Raw genomic sequence first — 25,602 nt, 5'->3', positions numbered from 1 at the left:
CTTTTTTTTAGCTGGCTCCTAGATTCCAAGCAGATTTGTCAAACCCTGCCTTATGCACTCAAGCATTTTAATGCGACTTTAGGCATTTCTGTGAAACAAGCCCCTCTATGTGATCAAGTATCCTTGGGTAATCCAGGACGCTGTTGATCCGACAACCATGTGTGATCCAGCTTCTTTTTGCATTCAAGCATCTTTAAGCGATCTTTAGGCATTCTTGTAGAAACAAGCCTCTCTGTGCGACCAAAATATCCTTGAGTAATCAAGGACTTGGGTGATCGGGTAATCATGTGTGATTCAGCATTTTTATGCCTTCAAGCCTCTTTATGCGATTCTAGGCATTTCTGTGACCAAATATCCTTGGGGAATCAAGGACTTGGGTGATCAGGTAATCATGTGTGATTCCAGCATTTTTATGCATACAAGCATCTTTATGTGAACTTGGGCACTTCTGTGGAAACAAGCCTCTCTGTGTGACCAAATATCCTTGGGTAATCCAGGACGCGGATGATCAGGTAACCATGTGTGATCCAGCATCTTTTTTGCATCCAAGCAACTTTATGCGATTTTAGGCATTTCTGTGGAAACACACCTCTTCTGTGTGACCAAACATCCTTGGGTAATCAAGGGTTTGGGTAAATGTGTGATCCAGCATTTTTATGCATACAAACGTCTTTATGCAATTTTAGGCCTTTCTGTGGAAACAAGTCTCTCGGTGTGACCAAATATCCTTGGGTAATCCAGGAGTGATCAGGTAACTAGCATCTTTATGCACTCAAGCATTTCTATGCAACTCTAACAAACATGCAACACCATACAGACAGAAACATGTATCCTTATGCGATCCACAATAAAACATGCTCTGTTTCTTGTTTTTATCTCGCATGCATTCCAAACTCATGTATCTTATGCAACATGCGGACTGGTAAAGAGGAAGTTATCCTCTGTAGATGTGCGTTTCCTCAATTAAGAGACGTTAGCAATGTGTATCAGCAACTGTGCATCCCTCAGATGTGCATTTGGTTAGCCTGAAGCCGACACCAGGCTGAGGACCATATGGAGGTCTTACTAGCCACCTATAGGAAAACCTCTCTTTACACTCTAAGGAGAAGATAGAGGCTTTGGCCGAGTAGGCAGGGGGAAGTTATATGCAGCATGAATCTCTGAAAAGACTGCAGGTGCAATCAGAACCTGTAGGGCTTTTGATAGCTTCTCCTCGTTAGGCTGCAGCTCCTGTCTCCTGTTCTCTGACAGTGAACCTTCATCCCCAGCTCTTCTAATCCCTTTGTTTAAAGATTAAAGCAGGAAAAGGGACACACCCTGTTTTTTTTTTTTTTTTTTGCTTCTTGTGAGGATGTGAGAACATAGCAGTTAACATCTTGTAGAACAACAAATGTGATGCAAAAAACAAAACACATGCAGAGTGGCTGCAATGTTGGGGGAGGCTGCATTGATTGCCTGACAGGTCTGATGGCTCAATCTGTGAGCTGTTTAAGTCTCTACAGGGGAGAATAAGGGGCCACCAGGTTCAGGTGGCGATTCCTTTTTATATTCCTACCCCTGACCTTATTCAATGGGGAGACAAAAGTCCTAAGCTAAAAGCAGAGGAGCTTAACCCAGGTGCATCAACAGCTGAACATAGTCTGGCAGCAACAATGCCTGCTAATCTGCACAGCTAGATGCGGAGTAGGCATCTTAGATGAATCTGTATCCAACTCACACAAGGTGCTTACGTTTGTGTCCCCCTAGCTTTACAGAGCTCTGACGTCTGGCCTTTTTGAAGAGCCCTCTCTGCGACTGCACTGAGCCGGTGAGCACGTGCGACATGGTAGAGCCTGAAGCTGAGGAAGTGGGACGCACAATAGACCAGCTAACACTTAAGCTTCCGTCTTTGGAAAGCATGGTAAGCGAAAACATCAGGCATGTCTTTTACTGCCCATAGTAGTGGAAAAACAGATAAGACTTGCAGCTACTCATGGAAGAAAATACTTTGCATAGGATTAAGGGCATTTTTTTTTTCCATGTACCAGCCCCTTCAAGGGGAGATATATGGGTACTACAGCCATCCTGTCTGAACAGACATAGTGGCCCAGGCTACATGCCGGCTAGGGGAGGTATATGGGTGCCCTGAGCCATCCCGTCTCAGAAGACATCGTGGTTTACATTGCCCATGCATAGAAACATAATATAGGCGAGACCCATAGTCCCCTACAGAAGACCTACTGTCGAACCAAGTCCCGTAGGTCCCTCTCTTACCTTTCCACGCTGCAGGGTATTGCCAAGCAAGAGGCCCAATCTGAGGTACTCCCAGTAGGGGAGGGGTCATATAGGGAGGGAACTTCCTGTTTAATTGATTACACCAGTGTCCATCACCTGAAGGTAGACTCTATAACCCACATGTAATGGCTATGCGGCTCTGTGTCCCGTGATGTACGATAAAGAAATCAGGTTATCAATTCTTTCCATCCTAATTAATGTGAACTGCATCCATTTTTCTTGTCATTTTGTATAATGTATGAGAAAAGTTAAATTCGTACCCGATCTTTATTGCGGTCTGCCAATTTATAGGAACGTCATACTTTCTGTACTGGTGACTGGTGCCACTGGTAAAGGCATGAAGAAAATCTCAACATGGAACATTAGATTTTCATTGCCAACCTGTTCAGAAGATTCCAACTTATTTCCTGCTTTTGTGACTTGGTTGGCACCAGTGCGGCTTTGAAATTGCATTACTGCCACGATTTGCACTGCCGATTTCATTGTGGATTGCAACTTCCTATAACAGAAGTCTATGCAAGTCGCAATGAAATTGGTAAAAGGTAGCACAGGAACCTTTTTCATAGATATGAACAGTTCCCATTGCCGGCAATGGGGTGCGACTTGTGTGAAACTGTCAAATACCTGACAAGTCGTACTGGTGTGGTGTGAGCGGGGGCTTATGGCTCCAGGACAAAAATTTAGGGAAAACCTTCCCAACAGGAAAAGCAACTAAGTCATCTACACTATCCCAAAAACAAAACAAAAAAAACAAACAACTTTTCTTTCACATTTGGTCATCCAACTTCTACCCTAAATCATTACCATTTTGTTGCTCATAATTTTCATTTCTACTATTATAATCAAATACATTTTTTCCACCGGTTTCTTTAAATTTTGTTGTGCCAATAAAAATCTAAGAATTTAAATATTAACAGCACCCCTTCCACACAAAGAAACTCACCAACACTTGCAGCCTTGGACAGTGTATGGAGAGCTGGATAAGAGTGCTATCTGTAATCTGCAACAGAAAACAAAAGATGAATGATAATGCAGTATTGCTACTCATCTGCCAAATCTAAACCCCTGATATCTGAAATAGCACTCAGAACTACAAGTGTTTTGATCATATAACTTCTCCATTTTAATATTCTCTCTTTATTATGTCACAATACATTTTCTACTAACTTATGTATACACAAGGCCGCTGACAGAAATCATGGGGCCCCGTAAATCCTACCTGGCGGGGCCCCCTTTGCAGCCCCACCCTCAACTCCGCCCCTGGCTCCTCCCCCATACCCGCCTTGAAACAAAGTGCAGGAACAGACTGGATGAAGTACATATATTTGATCCAGCCTGCCCGTGCCACCCTGCTGCAGTAAATGTACAGAGGGTGGGCAGCAAGCAGTTAAAAAAAAGAGGTTGGGTCTGATCTGAGCCTCCCATCACAATTATAGAGCGATGGATCTAAATAGACCTGTGTCCATTTACACCTGCCTACCTCTAATCCGATCCGCTAAACCAGGGATTCTCAAACTACGGCCCTCCAGCTGTTGTAGAACTACACATCCCATGAGGCATTGTTACACACTGATATTCACAGACATGACTAGGCATCATGGAAATTGTAGTTCATGAACAACTGGAGGGCCATAGTTTGAAGACCCATGCGCTAAACAAAACAGAAAGGAATCTGTTCCCCTTCGTCTAGCGGATCGGATTGGAGGGCAGTCGGGTGTAAGCGGACAGCTGGTTTGTTTACACCAACCGCCCTTAGAGTAGAGTGGGCTGTGTCCGTGTCTGCTCTGCATAAGCTGAGTGGACACGGACCTGTCATCAGCCCACTCCATTCAGCCGGGATCAGTGGACACTGGACAGATTCCCCGCTGAACAAGCAGATTCTACCCAGTCTTAAAGCCTTAATTGCAAACAGCAACACAGGGAGCTTAAAATCATCAGCATTATAACACATGACATACATGGCATGGCTGTTGGGTGCTGCCCTTGTTAACTTATGACCAATAAGCTACAAAATCTGCACCCAACAGCCATGTCATGTAACACACAGTGAGAGAGAACCTGCTGTCTTCTGCCTGTGTGTTACATATAGATATGTATGGTGACATTAAAGGAATGTACAGATATCGTTTTTTTAACCAACCCCAGCAGTAGCCACGAATTCCAGCTTCCTCCTCTGCCCCAGTGTCTCTGGACTCTGTCAGCTGCCCGACTCCGCCCGCCTCACACTCTCCATCTCTTACGGGCCAACTACTGAGTGGGGAGCTGAACAGATGAAAGATCACTCCGCATCGGCAGGAAGCAAACAAGCGACCGCATCTGCAGGCTGACAGGTAATACGTGCAAGGAGCGGAGCGGGCGCTGGCTGTAGTGCGCATGCGCTCGAAACTAAGAAAAAAGTCCCTCCACTCAAACATCAGGGGCCCGGAAAATCATAGCAATTATACACCCCCCTAAGCTAGTAGAATCGGCTTAGCAGGGGTGTAATTCAGCCATTTTTATTTTTTTATTCTGCACTGTCTGAGCCCCCTGAGGATGTCGGGCCCGGTACATCAGGGCTGGCTGTACTGGCCTATCAGCGGCCCTGTGTATACATCTCTAAAGCTTTAGTTCTTTCACACACAGAATATACTGTATATGTAACTTTTATGAAACCAGACCACACAATACTAAACATATATTGTCAAAATACAACAGTTATTTTTTTTTTTTTTTGAGTAGATCTAAGGCTATCAGCCCAAGAACAAAAACGTAACATTGCAGTTTATCAATCATTAGATGTGTTGGCTGCGTTTGTTTTCTCTTCCAGGCAGTTTTCCCTTTATTTTTACCTGGTGATCCTGCCAATAAAATGATTCCTGTGCTAGGGTGGCAACATTCACTCACCTTTAGTTATCAATGAAGTAGCGGCGCTGTCACCCTAGGACAGAGCTACCAAATACCTAACCCTCGTCTCTAAAACATGGCGGGGGGGGGGGGTCGAGGTGTTTGTAGTCTTTAGAGATAGTTGGGAACAATGTAACTTGTAAGAATGGCAATACAGGCAGAGAACACATGAAGTTGATTGGCTGACAAGATTTCTTGCAGGATCACTTGATTGTAGACCTACAACAAGGCTGGAATAGGCTACAAGACCATTGCCAAGCAGCTTGGTGAGAGGGTGACAACAGTTGGTGCGATTATTCGCAAATGAAAGAAACACAACATAACTGTCACTCTCCCTTGGTCTGGGGCTCCATGCAAGATCTCACATCATTGAGTTTCAATGATTATGAGAACAGGGAGATGGCTAATGAACATCTGAATCATTCAGAGGAGAACTGGGAGAAAGTGGTCAGATGAGACTAAAATCAAGCTCTTTGGCATCAACTCAACTTGCCGTGTTTGGAGGAGGAGGAATGCTGCTTATGACCCCAAGAACACAGAGGTGGAAACATTATGCTTTGTGGGTGTTTTTCTGCTAAGGGGACAAAACAACTTCACTGCATCAAAGGCACAATGGACAGGGCCATGTACCATCAAATCTTGTTTGAGAGCCTCCTTCCCTCAGCCAGGTCATGGAAAATGGGCCTTGGATGGGTAATCCAGCATGACAATGACCCAAAATACACAGACAAGGCAACAAAGGAGTGGCTCAAAAAGAAGCACATTAGAGTCCCAGAGTGGCCTAGCCAGTCTCCAGACCTTAATCCCATAGAAAATATGTGGAGGGAGCTGAAGGTTCAAATTACCAAATGTCATCCTTGAAACCTTAATGACTTGGAGAGGATCTGCAAAGAGGAGTGGGACAAAATTCCTCCTGAGATGTGTGCAAACCTGGTGGCCAACTACAAGAAACGTCTGACCTCTGTAATTGCCAACAAGGGTTTTGCCACTAAGTACAAAGTCATGTTTTGCGAAGGGGTCAAATACTTATTTAAACCCACCATATAAATTATAGACTGATAATTTCTTTGTAAAAAATCAGCACGGGATGAAATACTTTTGTCCCTCACTGTATCAGGAATATAAAGTGTCAGGGTAACAGACCACAGAGGAACAAATACGTTTGTTGTTGGGATGTACATACACTTTAAATCTGTGAGACATGCAAACCATCAACTAAAATTAAAAACAATTAAGCCCATCTACACATGTAGCTAGATTCAAATAGAGTTAGGCCGGCGTATCAGTAGATACGCCGACCTAACTCGGAATCTGCGCCGACCTAAGTTTAAGTGTATTCTCAAACTGAGATACACTTAAACCTATCTAAGATACGACGGCTTGCGCCGTCGTATCTTAGGGTGCAATATTTAGGCTGGCCGCTAGGTGGCGCTTCCATTGAGTTCGGCGTAGAATATGTAAATCACTAGATACGCCTATTCACGAACCTACGTCCGTCCGCCCGTCGCAGTAAAGATACGCCGTTTCCGTAAGAGATAGGCCGCCTAAAGATAAACATGCCCCATAGGTGGTGTAGCCAATGTAAAAGCATGGCCGTCATTCCCGCGTCGAAATTTGAAAGTTTTACGTTGTTTGCGTAAGTCGTCCGTGAATAGGTCTGGACGTAATTTACGTCCACGTCAAAACCAATACGTCCTTGCAGCGTACATTGCCGCAATGCACACTGGGATATGTACACGGACGGCGCATGTGCCGTTCGTAAAAAACGTCAATCACATCAGGTCACCCCCCATTAACATAAAACATGCCCCCTCAGCCTAATTTGAATTAGGCGCGCTTACTCATTTACGTTACGCCGCCGTAACTTGGCAAACAAGTACTTTGTGAATACAGTACTTGCCTAGCTAACTTACGGCGGCGTAGTGTAAATACGATACGCCGCCGCAAAGATGCGGCGGGATACTTGAATCCAGCTAATGATCATTTTCTCTCCTTCAGGTCTGGTGAATGACATCCATGGAGGAACAAATTGAGACATCTTGGACAGCAGCCTAGTCTGGTGATCAGCAAGGCCTCATTCACTAAAGGCACATAAAATGCGTGCCTTGTGTGAGAGAGCCATGTTTGCCCACATCCCATTGATGCCAACTGGGAAGCAGCGGCTGCACAGACAGACCCTGCTCCAAATTTGAAATTTGCACAGCTGCGGTGGCATAGCCCCAGAAGGAACCTTTAGTTAAGCTTTTCTACTTAAAGTGTTGCTAAACCCACAACAGTAAAATCAGTCTGTATATGCAGAATAGCATGCTTGTTATACTCACTGTGGAAACTAAGGGGTTTATCCTCTGCATTGTGTAAAAAGGTTGTTTGATCATGTATGCACAGAGCCTCCTTTTTGTGCATTGTCCCCTGGCCAAGTCTGGATAAGTTTCAGTGAGTGAAGTCAGGCTGCACATGCTCAGTTTGGTCTCTATTGCTGGAGAATAACTAAAAAAAATGTTTCACCAAGAATGGACTATATATAGTGTTTTGGATCACAATCAATAAAGATGTAATTTAGTCCGTGGTTGATCAGATGGCACTTATACGGTCACAGGTTATTCGGATACATTCCTTGCAATGGCAACTCCTACGTTCCACACCACCCAGTGACACATATACATGAAGTGACCCTCCACCGGAAAAAGGAAAGCCGCTTACCAGAAGGCAAGCGGTTAGGGCAGATGGCTATAACCCAGCCTAGGCCTTTAATCCTCGGATGTTTCCACCTGGAAGCCCTCCGTCCCCTGAGCGTGATGTACTCAGCAGAAGGCAAGCAGTTAGGGAAGATGGCTATAACCCAGCCTAGGCCTTTAATCCTCGGATGTTTCCACCTGGAAGCCCTCCGTCCCCTGAGCGTGATGTACTCAGCTCCACCGTTTAAATGTAAATGAAAAAAGAGGCGCACATAGCGTGACTCTGTGACATACACTTTTATTTTAAAAAAAGGGTAAAATATACTCAAACGAGCATTTAAAATCTGCATAACAGTAAATTTGCCGGCCGGCATACAGGAGCCCTACTCCTTGTCGTGGTGACGTCACTGCGTGATCCTTCCCAGACGCGTTTCGTCGCTATTGGACGTTGTCAATGGGGGTAGGGCCAAGCAGTACTTCACCATCTATAAATAGACCCACCGCCTATTGTGAACGGCTGTCTATGAGTCCAGGTGCGCCATCTTTAATCTGGTAAACCTTGCCCATTCTTGGACCGCACTTCACGCGTCCATAATAAAGAAAAAATTCCGAACGAACAGGATTTGGACATTAAAATTAACCACCTCCGTGGCAGAGCTACCCATAACGGGCGAGAACACAATTAAAAGCACTAAAGGCGGAGGGACCTCTCGGAGCCGGAAGGGGGAAGGTTGAATGTCTGGCACCGGACATTCCTTCCATTTCATCCACTCAAAACCTCACTACCGCCATCTAGCGTATACGGGGGAGTTTGCTTCCCTCAACAAAAAGGATATGTAGAAATGTACTCGCTCTCACCACAATCCAACAGCGGCTACTCAAGCCCCATTCAAGATCGGGGGAATCATGTAAAATGTTAAACCTGGATTCTTTTGGAAATTTATCCATAAGAAAAAATTAAACTTAACCAGTGAAACTTTAAAAAACATATAATTTGATACTAAATAAATAGTGAAAAATCTATATCAAATGTAATGCCATCAGACACTAATTATGTCAGTTGGCTACCTATTAATTCGTTCCCGTGCTGGATTAACACCAAGAGGGCAGGCAGCAAAGGCCTGACCCTCAAATAACATATACAGGGAATCAACCCCTTGGTGTGCTTCAATAAAGATATAGACGGCGTCCGTGGAATAATGGCTATTCGCCACACTTCTACATTCACTGACCACAGTGCAAGTATGAGTATCTTAAATGTGAAAAAAAATAGAGTTACGTACCGGTAACGTCTTTTCCAGTAGTCTTTCAGGACAGCCCACAATTGAGAGATACTCCTCCTCTTCCTCTAGGAAACACTGCGCCAGCCCATAAATTTCTCACTCCCCCTGCCAGACCTCAGTATTTATACGAGCACCTCCGGTCAGCTGGGGAGACACAAGAACATGTTAATAACATACAATTACATATCAACATCATGTCCTGGTCTTGAAATCAGACTTCCTCTATTCGGGTGGGTACCCAGGGCTGTCCTGAAAGACTACTGGAAAAGACGTTACCGGTACGTAACTCTATTTTTCCCCTCCCGTCTTTCAGGACAGCCCACAATTGAGAGGATAACCGAGAACTTACCAACTAGGGTGGGACTATGGCTTGCAAAACCTTTCGTCCAAAGGCTTGCTCACCTGCCGAAACCAGGTCCACCCTGTAGTGTTTAACGAAGGTGGTGTAGCTGGACCATGTTGCTGCTTTGCAAATCTGTTCCGGCGTTGCTCCCGCTCTTTCTGCTTGAGAGGTTGCCAGCGCTCGAGTGGAGTGTGCTTTAATTCCTGTAGGGATATCCCTACCAGCCAAAGTGTATGCTTGCTCAATGCTTAGTCTTAGCCACCTGGCAATAGTGCGCCTGGATGCTTTGCATCCCTTCCTGGTTCCAGAAAATAAAACAAATAGTGAGTCTGACCGTCTAAACGGTTTAGTCACCTCTAAATAATGTAGGATACTTCTCCTAACATCCAACGTACTGAAACGTCGTTCCCTTTCCCCCGAAGGGTTGGAACAAAAAGAGGGTAAAACTATATCTTGACTCCTGTGAAACTTTGAAGTCACTTTAGGAAGAAAGGCTGGATCGGTCTTGAAAACGACCCGATCCGGGAAAATAACACAAAAAGGGGGTCTGATCGATAGAGCTTCTAGCTCGCTGACCCTCCTAGCAGTGGTCACTGCAACCAAAAAAGCTGTTTTTAAGGTTAAATCCCTTAGAGAACAATTATCTAAGGGCTCAAAGGGAGTACCCGTTAGGGTACGCAATACAAGAGACAGGTCCCAACTGGGGAAGGGTGGCCCTCGAGCTGGTCTCTGTCTGGATAGTGCTTTAAAGAACCTGACTATCCAGGGACTGGTGGCCAGAGGTTTTTCTAAATACACCGTAAGTGCCGAAACCTGCCCTTTAAGGGTGCTAACCGAAAGACCCTTATCTGCCCCACACTGAAGAAATTCTAAGACAGCCGTGGGGCTTTGTACAGAACAGGGGCAATTTACACACCATTCGTTGAAACGAAGCCAAACCTTCTTGTAAATTTTGCGGGTCTCCTTTTTTCTACTATTAAGGAGGGTGGCAATTAAACCTTCGGAAAATCCCTTGGATCTTAGTATGGCTTCCTCAGTAGCCACGCTGCTAGTCTCCACCTGTGGACTTGTGGACATAGGACTGGGCCCTGTGATAGAAGATCCTCCCGCTGAGGTAGAAATAAGGGTGGTTCTGCCGCTAACTGTTTGAGGACTGAGAACCATGCCCTCTTGGGCCAGTAAGGAGCTACCAGGACTAGAGAGGTGTGCTCTGATTGGAATTTTCTCAGTACTGCTGGAAGAAGTACCGGAGGTGGGAATGCATAGCATCTTCCGAACTTCCAGCTTTGGGACAGGGCATCCACTCCCCTTGCTCCTTCTCCTTTGTTCAGGGAGAAGAAACAGGGGATCTTCGCATTTTCTCTTGAGGCGAAGAGGTCCACCTCCAGAGTTCCCCATCTCTTGTTCAGGAGATGAAAGACCTCCTGGTTGAGGGCCCACTCGCCCTCCCTCAGCTGCCTCCGACTGAGGAAGTCTGCTGTTATGTTTCTTTCTCCCCTCAGAAAGACCGCCGAAAGGGAGAGGGTGTGGATCTCGGCCCAGCCCAGAATCTCCGCTGTCAGGACCGACAAACTTTCGCTTCTCGTGCCGCCCTGCTTGTTTAAATAGGCTACGGCCGATGAATTGTCCGATCTCACCTGAATGTGGTGCCCCTGGAGTTCCTCCTGAAAGAACCTGAGGGCTAGGCCCACTGCCCTCAGCTCCTTCCAATTGGAAGATCTTTTTAGATCTTGGAGACCCCAGGTACCCTGCGCTGGAAGGGATCCCAGGTGCGCTCCCCAGCCCTTGCCGCTTGCGTCTGTGGTTACCACCCGAGACACCGGGATAATCCACAGACGTCCTTGGGTTATGTTGGTGGCCTTTCTCCACCACCAGAGGGATCTTTTTACCTGAAGGGGTACTAGAATCAAGGAGTCTAGGGCTTCTAGGCTGTGATCCCAGATCCTTAGTAGGAAGGCCTGCAGTGGGCGAAAGTGAATCCCTGCCCACTGTACGGCTGGGAGGGCAGATGTCAGCAGACCTAGCGTTGACATCAGGGACCTTAGTGACACCTGTTGATTGTTTTGGAGGGAAGCTACTGCTCTGTCCAATTTCCTGACTTTCTCTACCGGGAGGAACACTCTTGAGAGAGTAGAGTCCAGCAGGTACCCTAGGTAAGTGATCTGTTGGGATGGAATTAAACTGGACTTGTCTAGGTTCAGTAACCACCCTAGGTCTGTTAAAACCTTCTTGGTCACTTCCAGGTCCCTGGATAGCTGCTCTGGCGAGGCTGCGAAAAGTAGCAGGTCGTCCAGATAGGCTATGATGGATATTCCCTGAAGTCGCAGAAACGCTAAGGGTTCTGCCAGGATCTTGGTAAAAATCCGGGGCGAGGAGGATAGCCCGAATGGCAGAGCCTGGAACTGGAGGTGTACAATCGTTCCCTCTAGGTCCACGGCCAATCGCAGATAACTCTGAGAATTCTCCGCGATCGGGACGTGTAAGTATGCGTCTCTGAGGTCCAGAGATACCATGAAACAATTGAGGGGAAGGAGGGCTCTGACTGTATAAATTGATTCCATACGGAATTTCCTGTATGAAATGGATCTGTTCAGAGGTTTTAGGTTTAGGATTAACCTGTATTTTCCCGAGGGCTTCTTTACCACAAAGATGTGTGAATAAAATCCCCTTCCTTCCTCTGCCCTTGGAACTCTGAGGATGACACTCTGATCCTCTAGTTCCCTTAGAGCTCCCAACAAGGCTTCGGATTTCTCCTTGTTCCTGGGTAGATGGGTGACTAGGTATCTCTGGGGGGGAGGTGATGAAAATTCCAGTCGGTATCCCCCTCTTATGACCGCCAGGACAAACTGGTTTGGGGAGATTGATTCCCATTGTGGGAGAAAGGTCCCCAGTCTTCCTCCCACCCTGACTAACAAGTCATGGGTTTTTAGGGGGCTGGACAGGAGGGTGAAAAATCGCTCCACCTCTGCCTCTGCCCCTGGGGGTCCAAACCTTCTTTTGGCCTGCTGGTTTGGCCCCTTTTTGCTTATGCGGACGAAACCCCCTTCCTGCCTGTACTGTGACTCTCTTTTTAGGAGGAAAGGCTTTCTTTTTGTCCGCCGTGCGGTCTAGTACTGCTTCAAGGCCTGGGCCAAAAAGCAGGTCCCCTGTGAAGGGAATACCACATAACTTGGATTTAGAGGCGCTGTCGCCAGTCCAAGTCTTGAGCCAGAGGGCCCTTCTGGCTGAGTTAGCCAGAACCGCCGATCTGGCCGACATGCGGACTGACTCCGCTGAGGCATCCGCTATATAAGCGACTCCTTGCAGGATAGTAGGGAAGGAGGCTAAAATAGTTTCCTTATCCGTACCAGCTTCAATGTGCTCCTGAATTTTAGAGAGCCAGTGCTCCAGATTGCGAGCCATTACTGTGACGGCAAGTTCTGGTTTAAGATTCCCCATAGTAGAATCCCAACATTTCTTTAATAGGGAATCCATTCTTTTGTCCATAGCATCGGACAAAACCCCCATGTCCTCGAACGCTAAATCCGTGTTCCTGGACACTTGGGAGAAGGCGGCGTCTAATTTGGGGCTTTTGTTCCAAACAGATAAAGGATCCTCTGAGAAAGGGAATCTCCTCTTTAGGGATCTAGAAAAAAAGGGTTTCCTTTCAGGATCCTGCCACTCCTTCTTAATGGTCTCAACCAGTATATCATGTACTGGGAAGACCTTTCTCTCTTGCTCCTCCAGACCCCTGTACATTCGATCATGGAGGGTAAGAGGTTTCTTGTCGGTTTGGATACCAAGGGTTGTGTAAACTGCCCCTAAGAGGTCCTCTACCTCATCCAGTGACAATTTGTACCTAGAGGGCTTCCTGGACTCCCCGTCCTGGTCCTCTCCCTCTGACCCCTCTTGAGAATCAGAGGTGGCACTATCTGGAGGAACCTGTTCCTCTTGGGAAGGGCCTGCGGAAACATCTGCCATAGCTGCTGCAATGGGTATGACAGGAGCAGGACCCTGAGCCTGTGGCTGGGTTGTAACCTGGGTAGGGACAGCCAAAGGCTGTAACCTCTCAAACAGAGATTTGAATGAGGAGAACGTGGATGACAGTTCTTTAACAGAGGCTGCAAGTCCTGACTCCTGTTCTAATTCATTTTCCCTGACCAGGGATTGAATGCAATCCCTACATAGGACCTTAGTCCATGTTTCTGGGAGGACATCCCTACAGGAGGCACACTTCCTTTTTGAGCTATGCCTTCCACTTCCCGTTTTTTCAATGGCTTTCTGAAACACAGAAAGGGCAGAAAACAACAGTTATAAAAAATTTAAAAAATTTGGTTACAACCCTGGGAGTGCACCTAGCCCCCTATAAACCCTGGGACTAAGGACTCCCCCTCCCCTGGCCACCCAGGGGGCTTGCCTCCCCATGCATTGAACCCTACATGGAGAGGCAAACCTAAGCTAGAGAGCGCCCCTCCCCAGGGTACTCTTACCTTAGGCTCGCTGGAGGTAGCGTCAGTTGTCAGGGCTGGCTCTGGAGATGCTGCCGACATGACTGCAGGTGGCTGCTTGCTGAGAGTTTCTCCTCGCCTGTGCGAGATCCGACTCCCTCCAGCGTCCGCCCGGACCTCCTATCAGCACCGCGACCCGGAACCGGAAGTCGCGGTTCAAAGGGGAGACATCCGCTCTACGCCGGAAATGACGTCACCCGCCGTCCAGCCCGCTCGGTTCAAAAAAATTCTTTGCGGCCTGTAGTACAGGGCGAGCCTGGATGTCCCCCCCGCTGCGCCCCGCTGGACGAGATAGGGGTCCCCCGCAACCAGGAGCCGCGCTCGGCGTGGAAGGGGTGGCTAATGGTGGGCCTGCACCGCACCAGGATTCACCTGGAAGCCTCTGCTTCCTTAAGGTAAAATAGATGGCCTCAGTCCTCTGCCTGAATTGGCCTAGGTTCCCATGCACAGTGTCTCCCCACCGGAGGAAACACTAATACTGAGGTCTGGCAGGGGGAGTGAGAAATTTATGGGCTGGCGCAGTGTTTCCTAGAGGAAGAGGAGGAGTATCTCTCAATTGTGGGCTGTCCTGAAAGACGGGAGGGGAAAAGTTTTTTTTTTTTATATGGCTACATAAATAGCTTTGTGTCTACGGGGACTAATGTCCCTGGTGTGCATAGATCAATGCAACCCAGCGCATATGATCTATCTATTACTAATTGATCACCAAAAAATTTAATATTTACTATCAAAATAAATTATATACATGTGCAAATCTTAAATTTTAAATACCTACACGCATTGTTTCTACAAATATATAAAAATATAAAAATTGAAAAGGAAAATGAATAAATACCAGAGTTGATGGTATTGCTTCACAGAAGCGCTTTCCATAGGGAAAAATGCTAATCCTACCCTCATAACAGCCGATCACATTAAGCTCACATTAGGCATTGTTAACAAAGGCGTTAACATCTGTTTCTATATTCAAGCCAAAAGGTGTATAAGTCTTGAGGCGAAAAATCCACCCCATTTCCATCTGTGAGATTTCACGTACCAAATTCCCTCCTCTCCAATGGGGCCTATATTTGTCAATCCCTAGGAACAGTGTATTAGTGGGATCTTTTTTATGTTTTAGCCGGTAGTAATTTGAAACAGAATGGTGTCTGAACCCCGATAGTATGTTGGTAATGTGTTCATTAACACGTATTTGAAACGCCCGTTTGGTACGGCCCACGTACTGAAGACCGCACGGGCATTGTATCAAATAGACCACGCCTAAAGAGGCGCAAGTCACACAGGGTCCAATCTTAAACTCCTTGCCAGTTGCCGTGGAGGTAAAAGATCTAACACATCTTTGTCTGTTTGAGTTTAAAACACAGACTCGACATCGGCCTCACCTGTAGTAGCCTTCTAGGTTTCGGAGGCAAGATGTCCTTTAGGTGTGGATCACTCATGGCAATATGCCAATGTTTATTGACAAGGTGAGTTATGGCCCTATGCTGGATCGAGTAGGTAGTAATGAAAGGCACCCCTACGGGGAAGTTATCCCCTTCTCTGACCTCCCTATCACGTAACAGGTCATTCCTGTCTAGTGACACGACCTGATCCAGGACTATTTGCAGGGATTTATGACAATACCCCTTCTCTAAGAACCGTTCAGTCAAAACTTTGGCCTGAGTGTGAAAATCCTCAAGATCAGAACAATTACGCCTCACCCTAAGGTACTGGCTCTTAGGAACTCCCTTAAGTCACGGTACATGGTGGCAGCTATCTAAGGGTATGAACGCATTCCTATCAGTGCTCTTGAAATAAGTCGAGGTGACAAGTTTACCCTCCTTGGCCTGAATGTTTAAATCAAGGTAATGTACACTAGTCTGACTTGCCTCGAATTTCAGCTGTATACCTCTATCGTTGGTGTTAAGATTCCCAATGAAGTCAATCAGATCACCATGTTCACCGGCCCATAGGAGGAGGATGTCATCAATATACCTCGCCCAGAGAACAATCTGGGGGGTCTCCTCGAGGTGGATGACATCCTCCTCCCACTTGGCTATGAACAGGTTGGCCAAACTCGGAGCATACTTAGCTCCCATCGCCACCCCCGTATTTTGTTTATAAAAACAGTTTTCAAACCAAAAGTAGTTTAAATCTGCCGCGAATTTCAACAGGGACATGATAAAGTCTACCTGCTCTGGTTGTAAGCCAGAGTCTCTATCGAGATACAGCTCAACTGCCTCAAAACCCAGGGCATGGGGTATGATCGTATATAATGATGTTACATCTATAGTGGCCATCCATAGATTGGGTGTAACTGGTAGATCAGAAATTATATTCATAATATGCTTGGAATCCCTCACATAAGATGGAATTTTCTTAACTAAAGGTTGCAAATAAAGATCAATATATCTGCCCACCCGGGACGTAATGGAATCTATACCACTTACTTTAGGGCGCCCCGGGGGGCAGACAGGATCTTTATGCAGCTTAGGGAGATAGTACATAGTGGGGGTACGGGGAGCTCGAGGTATGAGAAAAAGTTTCTCTTTGGCTGATAATATACCCTCGAACATTACCCTCGAACACCGTTCGAGGGTATATTATCAGCCAAAGAGAAACTTTTTCTCATACCTCGAGCTCCCCGTACCCCCACTATGTACTATCTCCCTAAGCTGCATAAAGATCCTGTCTGCCCCCCGGGGCGCCCTATAGTAAGTGGTATAGATTCCATTACGTCCCGGGTGGGCAGATATATTGATCTTTATTTGCAACCTTTAGTTAAGAAAATTCCATCTTATGTGAGGGATTCCAAGCATATTATGAATATAATTTCTGATCTACCAGTTACACCCAATCTATGGATGGCCACTATAGATGTAATGTAACATCATTATATACGATCATACCCCATGCCCTGGGTTTTGAGGCAGTTAAGCTGTATCTCGATAGAGACTCTGGCTTACAACCAGAGCAGGTAGACTTTATCATGTCCCTGTTGAAATTTGCGGCAGATTCAAACTACTTTTGGTTTGAAAACTGTTTTTATAAACAAAATACGGGGGTGGCGATGGGAGCTAAGTATGCTCCGAGTTTGGCCAACCTGTTCATGGCCAAGTGGGAGGAGGATGTCATCCACCTCGAGGAGACCCCCCAGATTGTTCTCTGGGCGAGGTATATTGAGGACATCCTCCTCCTATGGGCCGGTGAACATGGTGATCTGATTGACTTCATTGGGAATCTTAACACCAACGATAGAGGTACTGTATACAGCTGAAATTCGAGGCAAGTCAGACTAGTGTACATTACCTTGATTTAAACATTCAGGCCAAGGAGGGTAAACTTGTCACCTCGACTTATTTCAAGAGCACTGATAGGAATGCGTTCATACCCTTAGATAGCTGCCACCATGTACCGTGGCTTAAGGGAGTTCCTAAGAGCCAGTACCTTAGGGTGAGGCGTAATTGTTCTGACCTTGAGGATTTTCACACTCAGGCCAAAGTTTTGACTGAACGGTTCTTAGAGAAGGGGTATTGTCATAAATCCCTGCAAATAGTCCTGGATCAGGTCGCGTCACTAGACAGGAATGACCTGTTACGTGATAGGGAGGTCAGAGAAGGGGATAACTTCCCCGTAGGGGTGCCTTTCATTACTACCTACTCGATCCAGCATAGGGCCATAACTCACCTTGTCAATAAACATTGGCATATTGCCATGAGTGATCCACACCTAAAGGACATCTTGCCTCCGAAACCTAGAGTGATCTTCAGGGGGGTCCAGTCCTTGAGGAATAAGATCTCTAGTAATGTTATTGACCCTCCCCTTAGGGGATCGGGTTTTATTTTCGACCAATTAAAGGGCTACTACAGGTGCGGCCGGTGTCGAGTCTGTGTTTTAAACTCAAAAAGACAAAGATGTGTTAGATCTTTTACCTCCACGGCAACTGGCAAGGAGTTTAAGATTGGACCCTGTGTGACTTGCGCCTCTTTAGGCGTGGTCTATTTGATACAATGCCCATGCGGTCTTCAGTACGTGGGCCGTACCAAACGGGCGTTTCAAATACGTGTTAATGAACACATTACCAACATACTATCGGGGTTCAGACACCATTCTGTTTCAAATCACTACCGGCTAAAACATAAAAAAGATCCCTCTAATACACTGTTCCTAGGGATTGACAAATATAGGCCCCATTGGAGAGGAGGGAATTTGGTACGTGAAATCTCACAGATGGAAATGGGGTGGATTTTTCGCCTCAAGACTTATACACCTTTTGGCTTGAATATAGAAACAGATGTTAACGCCTTTATTAACAATGCCTAATGTGAGCTTAATGTGATCGGCTGTTATGAGGGTAGGATTAGCATTTTTCCCTATGGCTTATAAATAGGATTTTTGAATAAAAATGAAGCCGAGTACTTAGTGTCGAATTCTACGAAAACACCGGTGCTATATTACACCCCCAAGATACATAAGAGACTTGAAAAACCTCCCGGTAGACCCATAATAAGTGGTATCAACTCCATTTTCTCCCGTCTAGGAGAGTACCTCGACACCTATCTGCAACCTATCGTTAAACTGGGAAGATCCCATCTTCGTGACAGCCTACAACTTATTAACGAATTGCAACAGGTTGATGGTGCGGAACATCTACTCTTGGCTACTATTGATGTCAACTCCCTCTACACCAGTATATCCCAGGAGGATGGAGTCATGGGAGTAGAAAAAGCCTTACACCAACATACTAATTTGAAACAAGCACAGATTAACTTTATTGTTGAAGGGCTCAAGATGGCCATGGAGTGTAACTATTTCTGGTACCGGAACCATTACTATGTCCAAACTAGGGGGGTAGCGATGGGGGCTCGTTATGCCCCCAGCGTTGCCAACCTACTGATGGATAGCTGGGAGGAAGAATATGTTTATAGTCGTAATATCCCTCAGATCAAACTGTACAGGCGTTACATCGACGACCTTATCATCCTTTGGGATGGCACCAATGATACTTTTCAGGCATTTCTATCTAATCTGAATACCAACAGATATGGCCTCACCTTTACTGGCAATTGTAGTACAGAATGCATAGATTACCTTGATCTACAGATCTATAAGGAGGGCTCAGAATTACACACAAGAACCCACTTTAAAACCACCGATCGCAATGGATACATCCCATCCACCAGTTGCCATCATCCTAGGTGGAAAGCCAACATACCAAAAGGGCAACTAATGCGACTTCGGAGGAATTGCAGTTCTGTTACTGAATTTCAAGCACAAGCTGACATAATCATTGACCGGTTTAAAGAAAAAGGATACAAAGAGGCAAATCTATTGAAATTAAAAGATGAAGTGACAAACATGGACAGGAATAACATGCTGTCGGTTAATAAAAAGAATAAAAATAATAAAACTGATGTAGCTTTCATTACCGGCTTCAACTCCCAATACAAAGACTTCGAGCATATAGTAAAAAAGTATTGGCCAATTCTACAGGAAGACCATGCCCTTACCAAAGTCCTGGGCAAAAAACCTAGTTTCATCTATAGACGTGCCCCCTCCCTTCGTCACCATTTGGTGCACAATGTGGTAGATCCACCCAAACAGGTCAACATCTTCCCTGATCTGAAGGGATTCTTCAAATGTCAGAGATGTCTAGGCTGCAGGGTCAGCAAAAAACAACCGAGAAGAAAAATGAGTTTTAAATCCAGAAACGACTTCAAAGAATACAAGATCAAAGAACTCATTTCCTGTGACACAACACACGTGACTTATGTCATCGAGTGCCCGTGCCACCTGCAATATGTGGGCAGAACCACACGACCCCTGAAGATAAGAATCCGGGAACACATCAATAGGATTAAAGCAGGTTTTCCTAAACATCATCTCTCACGCCACTTCAAAGAGTTCCACCATCAAGACCCTACTGGCCTGATCTTTTATGGTATTGATACCATAAGGGATGACTGGAGGGGAGGAAATAAGACCACTGCAATATCCCAAAATGAGACCAGTTGGATCTACCGCTTGGGTTCGCTTGCACCCCACGGGTTGAACAAGGACATTGATCTTAATTGTTTCCTTGCCAACCCCTAGTTCAAGGGTTCTCTAGATGACCTACTCAGGGTACATAAGGTTATAGAGTGCCCTTGTTGCTTACTTTCCAGCTACGGGGACCACTAATAGCATTCAACTTTAGGAACCCTTCTCCAGTATGTTATTTGTTGGGGTCTGTTCCCTGGGAAGCTTTGTCATACTACACCCCAGATAGGCTTATGCTCACTTTAGGGTAGGCATCATCTGTGTCTAATGGTCACACCCCCTAATCTATACAATCCACCTTACGACGCTAGTGCTATACATCCTAGCACCCATGAATCTACACCTTACTTCCCGTTTTTCATTTCATTTTTACTTTAGATATGGGTTATGCTACCCATCCTACCTCTCCATCCTTGTCTATAGGTATAACACTGTTTGTACCTATACATACACCCCCAGGTTAACTTTCACTTCATTCCTGGGGTGCTCACTCTGCTTGGAGCAACATCATTTTATTATGTATTTAAATTTGTAACTTCTAATCTGCAACTTATGTCCTCCTCTGTTTACATTCCTCCTTAAGCATTATGAGCTGTGCATTAGGACCCACTAGCAACAGGCAAAACTACAGTTCATAAAGCATATATGCACCATTGCACTTGTCCAGATTCACATAATGTTTCTATTCATGACTTGTAGTTTATTTTTTGATCTGTGCATACATATATATATATACCACAATTCTGTCACACACTGATATTGCATATGAGAGAAGAATATGAATTTAGCGCTGATATAAGCCATATAGTTAAACTGAGATGTCATCATATGGAGTGCTATGTCATGTCCGTAGAAACTTATGCACACCATGTAAATTGTCACTGTATGGAATATTATGTTATGTCCGTTTAAGCATATGCACACCATGGAAATTACAATTATATTCACCCAGGGACTCCTGCCTAAATCTCCCGATCGGAAGGGATTTCCCCATCAAAATTATGATTGGTGAACGCCGCTAAGTGGGAGGGTTTTCCATGGTGACGCTGGCTATATTAACCATCAGTAGCGGTATGCGTGTACCCGCTTCAGAAGACGTAAGAGAACGAAACGTGCGTAAAGCGGATACACGCACGCCCGCACGCACTTCCTGGACTAACCAGCTGTTCATTTGGTGGAACGCACGCCGTTCCCACGCTGGTTCTCATTTGTGGAGCTTGTGCTGTGCTGGGAAGCTTGCTATCACACAGATAACTGTCTGCTTGTATTCACAAGCATTCTATCTGGCCCCCGTTTTTATTTCATTTTTAAATCTATTTTTACTTTTTTCTTTTGTTTGCATACATTTGTATATATTGTTTTAGTATAAGCCTGTGGCTGTACCAATAAAACTTACCCACTGGAACTTGAACCTACTACTCTATGAGACCCTTTTTTTCATCCCTTGGAGGAATCCGGATATCCAGGATCTTTTTTGGTACCAGCTGGATCGTAGGACCTACTGGGAGAGCGAGGACCCGAGTCGGTTGGAGATTTTCTATGCTCTTTACCCCTGCAGGGGTGAGGGCCTCTGGTGAGTAGGGACCCAGGAGGGGGAGCACCGGACCCACTTCGCATCACTGCACTACTGCATACTGTGACCACTTACCCACTTGGAAAGTCACATTGTCACCAATATCACTCTGGACTGCTGTTAATTTATTTATATTGGTTCACACCCGGATTGTTGCTTTTCATATATATATATATTCCTTATATATATTTTTCCTGAACTTTTAGACATTCTTTAGTCTTTTGGATTTTTTACTTTTTTGGACACAATTTTTGGCACTCGTGCTGTGCGCTATCACTTTACTTTTGTCCAACGTTATATATTAAGTTGTATTTACAGCATGTGGTTCTAGCCACACCTAAGCTATTTATTTTTATCACCGACATATCACACATCATAAGAGGCACTATATTTATCACTTATTAGTTTGAGGTCCATATAGTTTGTTCTTACCACCTCTGGGTAACATCAGCCTCCACTTAGACAGCGCCACCACCCCCACACCATTGCCCATTAACTCTGGTATTTATTCATTTTCCTTTTCAATTTTTATATTTTTATATATTTGTAGAAACAATGCATGTAGGTATTTAAAATTTAAGATTTGCACATGTATATAATTTATTTTGATAGTAAATATTACATTTTTTGGTGATCAATTAGTAATAGATAGATCATATGCGCTGGGTTGCATTGATCTATGCACACCAGGGACATTAGTCCCTGTAGACACAAAGCTATTTATGTAGCCATATAATTTTTTTTTCTTTTTTTCACATTTAAGATACACTCATACTTGCACTGTGGTCGGTGAATGTAGAAGTGTGGCGAATAGCCATTATTCCACGGAGGCCGTCTATATCTTTATTGAAGCACACCAAGGGGTTGATTCCCTGTATATGTTATTTGAGGGTCAGGCCTTTGCTGCCTGCCCTCTTGGTGTTAATCCAGCACGGGAACGAATGAATAGGTAGCCAACTGACATAATTAGTGTCTGATGGCATTACATTTGATATAGATTTTTCACTATTTATTTAGTATCAAATTATATGTTTTTTTAAAGTTAGTTCTTTTTAATATTAAAGCGGTGGTTCACCCTCAGTGACATGATTTTACCATCGAGACAGGCATTGTAGCGCGAGCTACAGTATGCCTGTGCCGATTTTTTTAACCCCGGACTGACAGTGTAATCGTACATTATAGATTTCGGCTCCCGCGGGGAATGGGCGTGCCTATGGAGAGGGAGGATGATTGACGGCCGGCCCTGGCACGTCACTCTCCCCGAAGACAGCCGGAGTAGGTCTCGGCTCTTCACGGCGCCTGCGCACAGGCTATGCGCAGGCGCCGTGAAGAGCCAAGCCTATTTCGGCTATTTCCGGAGAAGCGTGACGCGCCAGAGCCGGCCGTCAATCATCCTCCGTCTCCATAGGCACGCCCATTCCCCGAGGGGAGTCGGTATCTTCGATGTACGAGTAAACGGTGAGTACGGAGGAAAAAAAATCGGGACAGGCATACTGTAGCTCGCGCTACAATGCCTGATTTTATGGTAGAACAAAACATTTTTTTTTTTTTTGGGTTTATAGGGTGAACCCCCGCTTTAAATTACACTTTCACTGGTTAAGTTTAATTTTTTTCTTATGGATAAATTTCCAGAAGAATCCAGGTTTAACATCTTACATGATTCCCCCGATCTTGAATGGGGCTTGAGTAGCCGCTGTTGGATTGTGGTGAGAGCGAGTACATTTCTACATATCCTTTTTGTTTTTCGTTGAGGGAAGCAAACTCCCCCGTATATGCTAGATGGCGGTAGTGAGGTTTTGAGTGGATGAAATGGAAGGAATGTCCGGTGCCAGACATTCAACCTTCCCCCTTCCGGCTCCGAGAGGTCCCTCCGCCTTTAGTGCTTTTAATTGTGTTCTCGCCCGTTATGGGTAGCTCTGCCACGGAGGTGGTTAATTTTAATGTCCAAATCCTGTTCGTTCGGAATTTTTTCTTTATTATGGACGCGTGAAGTTCGGTCCAAGAATGGGCAAGGTTTACCAGATTAAAGATGGCGCACCTGGACTCATAGACAGCCGTTCACAATAGGCGGTGGGTCTATTTATAGATGGTGAAGTACTGCTTGGCCCTACCCCCATTGACGTCCAATATCGACGAAACGCGTCTGGGAAGGATCACGCAGTGACGTCACCACGAAAAGGAGTAGGGCTCCTGTATGCCGGCCGGCAAACTTACTGTTATGCAGATTTTAAACGCTCGTTTGTGAGTATATTTTACCCTTTTTTTTAAATAAAAGTGTATGTCACAGAGTCACGCTATGTGCGCCTCTTTTTTCATTTACATTTAAACGGTGGAGCTGAGTACATCACGCTCAGGGGACGGAGGGCTTCCAGGTGGAAACATCCGAGGATTAAAGGCCTAGGCTGGGTTATAGCCATCTGCCCTAACCGCTTGCCTTCTGCTGAGTACATCACGCTCAGGGGACGGAGGGCTTCCAGGTGGAAACATCCGAGGATTAAAGGCCTAGGCTGGGTTATAGCCATCTGCCCTAACCGCTTGCCTTCTGGTAAGCGGCTTTCCTTTTTCCGGTGGAGGGTCACTTCATGTATATGTGTCACTGGGTGGTGTGGAACGTAGGAGTTGCCATTGCAAGGAATGTATCCGAATAACCTGTGACCGTATAAGTGCCATCTGATCAACCACGGACTAAATTACATCTTTATTGATTGTGATCCAATAGACTGTTTGTGGCGCGGCTTTTCTTTTGTCCATTTTGTCTTGTGTTTTCGCACGCCAGCTGCTGCCGGGGATTGGAGGGTTTGGGGGGGGATACCAGCGCGTTTTTTTGTTGTTTTTCTATATATAGTGTTGCCACCATCCCGTACATAGATATGCAAAGAGGGGTCCCCCAAAGAGGGTTGGGATTTTGAAGGCAACTGAATATAGGTACAAAACCAATAATAATGTAAATTATTACATATTATAAATAAGTCAATTATGTGAGAAGCACTAAAATTGACTGGTTTAACCACTTCCGTAGGAAGTCATATGACATCCTGGACTTTAGTGGGGGATATCTGAATGATGCCTGCAGCTACAGGCATCATTCAGATATCCTTCTCTTCAGGCGGCGATTCTGCGCACCATAAGAATGATTATAGCAGCGGTTTCGCCGCTTGATCGTTCTTATAGGCAGCAGGATGGGACAACCCCCCCTCCCGCCGCCATATGGTGCTTCTCCGGGCTCTCCAGTGCCATCGGAGGCCCCGAGATCGAATCGGCCACAGCCCAATGAGGATAGAGATTTCCGGTGATAAGATGGTCACTGGTTATCTCTATGACCATTGGAGGCCCGGGCACGACGTTATGATGTCACACCCGTGTAACCCGGAAGTAAACAAAGCCACAATCACGATCTCATGCTTTCCAGCCTGGAGAAGAGATGTGGGGTCTTATTGCCCCCGCATCTCTCCATAAAGAGGACCTGTCGCACACTATTCCTATTACAAGGGATGTTTACATTCCTTGAAATAGGAATAAAAGTGATAAAAAAAAGTGTAAAAAAAAACAGAAAATAATAAAAAAGAAAAAAAAACGCCCCTGTCCACAGTAGCTCGCGCTCAGAAGCGAACGCAAGTCTCCGCCCACATATGTAAATGCCAATCAAACCACACATGTGAGGTATCGCCTCGTGCGTTAGAGCGAGAACAATAATTCTAGCACTAGACCTTGTCTGTAACTCTAAACTGTTAACCTGTAAAAAAAATTAAAGCGTCGCCTATGGAGATTTTTAAGTACCGAAGTTTGGCGCCATTCCATGAGTGTTCGCAATTTTAAAGCGTGACAAGTTGGGTATCTATTTACTCGGCGTAACATCTTTCACATTATACAAAAAAATTGGGCTAACTTTACGGTTTTGTTATTTTTTATTCATGAAACCATTTTTTTTCCATAAAAAAGGTGTTTGAAAATTGATTGCGCAAATACCGTGCGAGATAAAAAGTTGCAATGACCGTCACTTCATTCCCTAGGGTGTCTGCTAAAAAAAATATATATATAATGTTTGGGGGTTCTGATTAATTTTCTAGCA

At 45.3% G+C, this 25,602-nt stretch overlaps 1 protein-coding gene across 3 annotated transcripts in view; it reads right to left on the bottom strand.

The window, feature by feature from the left end:
* The window catches only part of FBXL20 (F-box and leucine rich repeat protein 20), a 499,717-nt gene that overhangs the window by 81,781 nt on the left and 392,334 nt on the right, over nucleotides 1-25,602 (bottom strand). For all 3 annotated transcript variants that reach the window (XM_040331680.1, XM_040331681.1, XM_040331682.1), the window contains exon 13: nucleotides 3,218-3,274. In XM_040331680.1, coding sequence (XP_040187614.1) covers nucleotides 3,218-3,274 — 57 coding nt within the window. The remainder of the gene's footprint in view (nucleotides 1-3,217; nucleotides 3,275-25,602) is intronic.

The sequence above is a fragment of the Rana temporaria genome, chromosome 12 (assembly GCF_905171775.1).
Source record: "Rana temporaria chromosome 12, aRanTem1.1, whole genome shotgun sequence".
NCBI classification, from domain to species: Eukaryota; Metazoa; Chordata; class Amphibia; order Anura; family Ranidae; genus Rana; species Rana temporaria.
The sequence above is the reverse complement of the archived record's forward strand: the minus strand, read 5'-3'. Positions and strand labels throughout refer to the sequence as shown.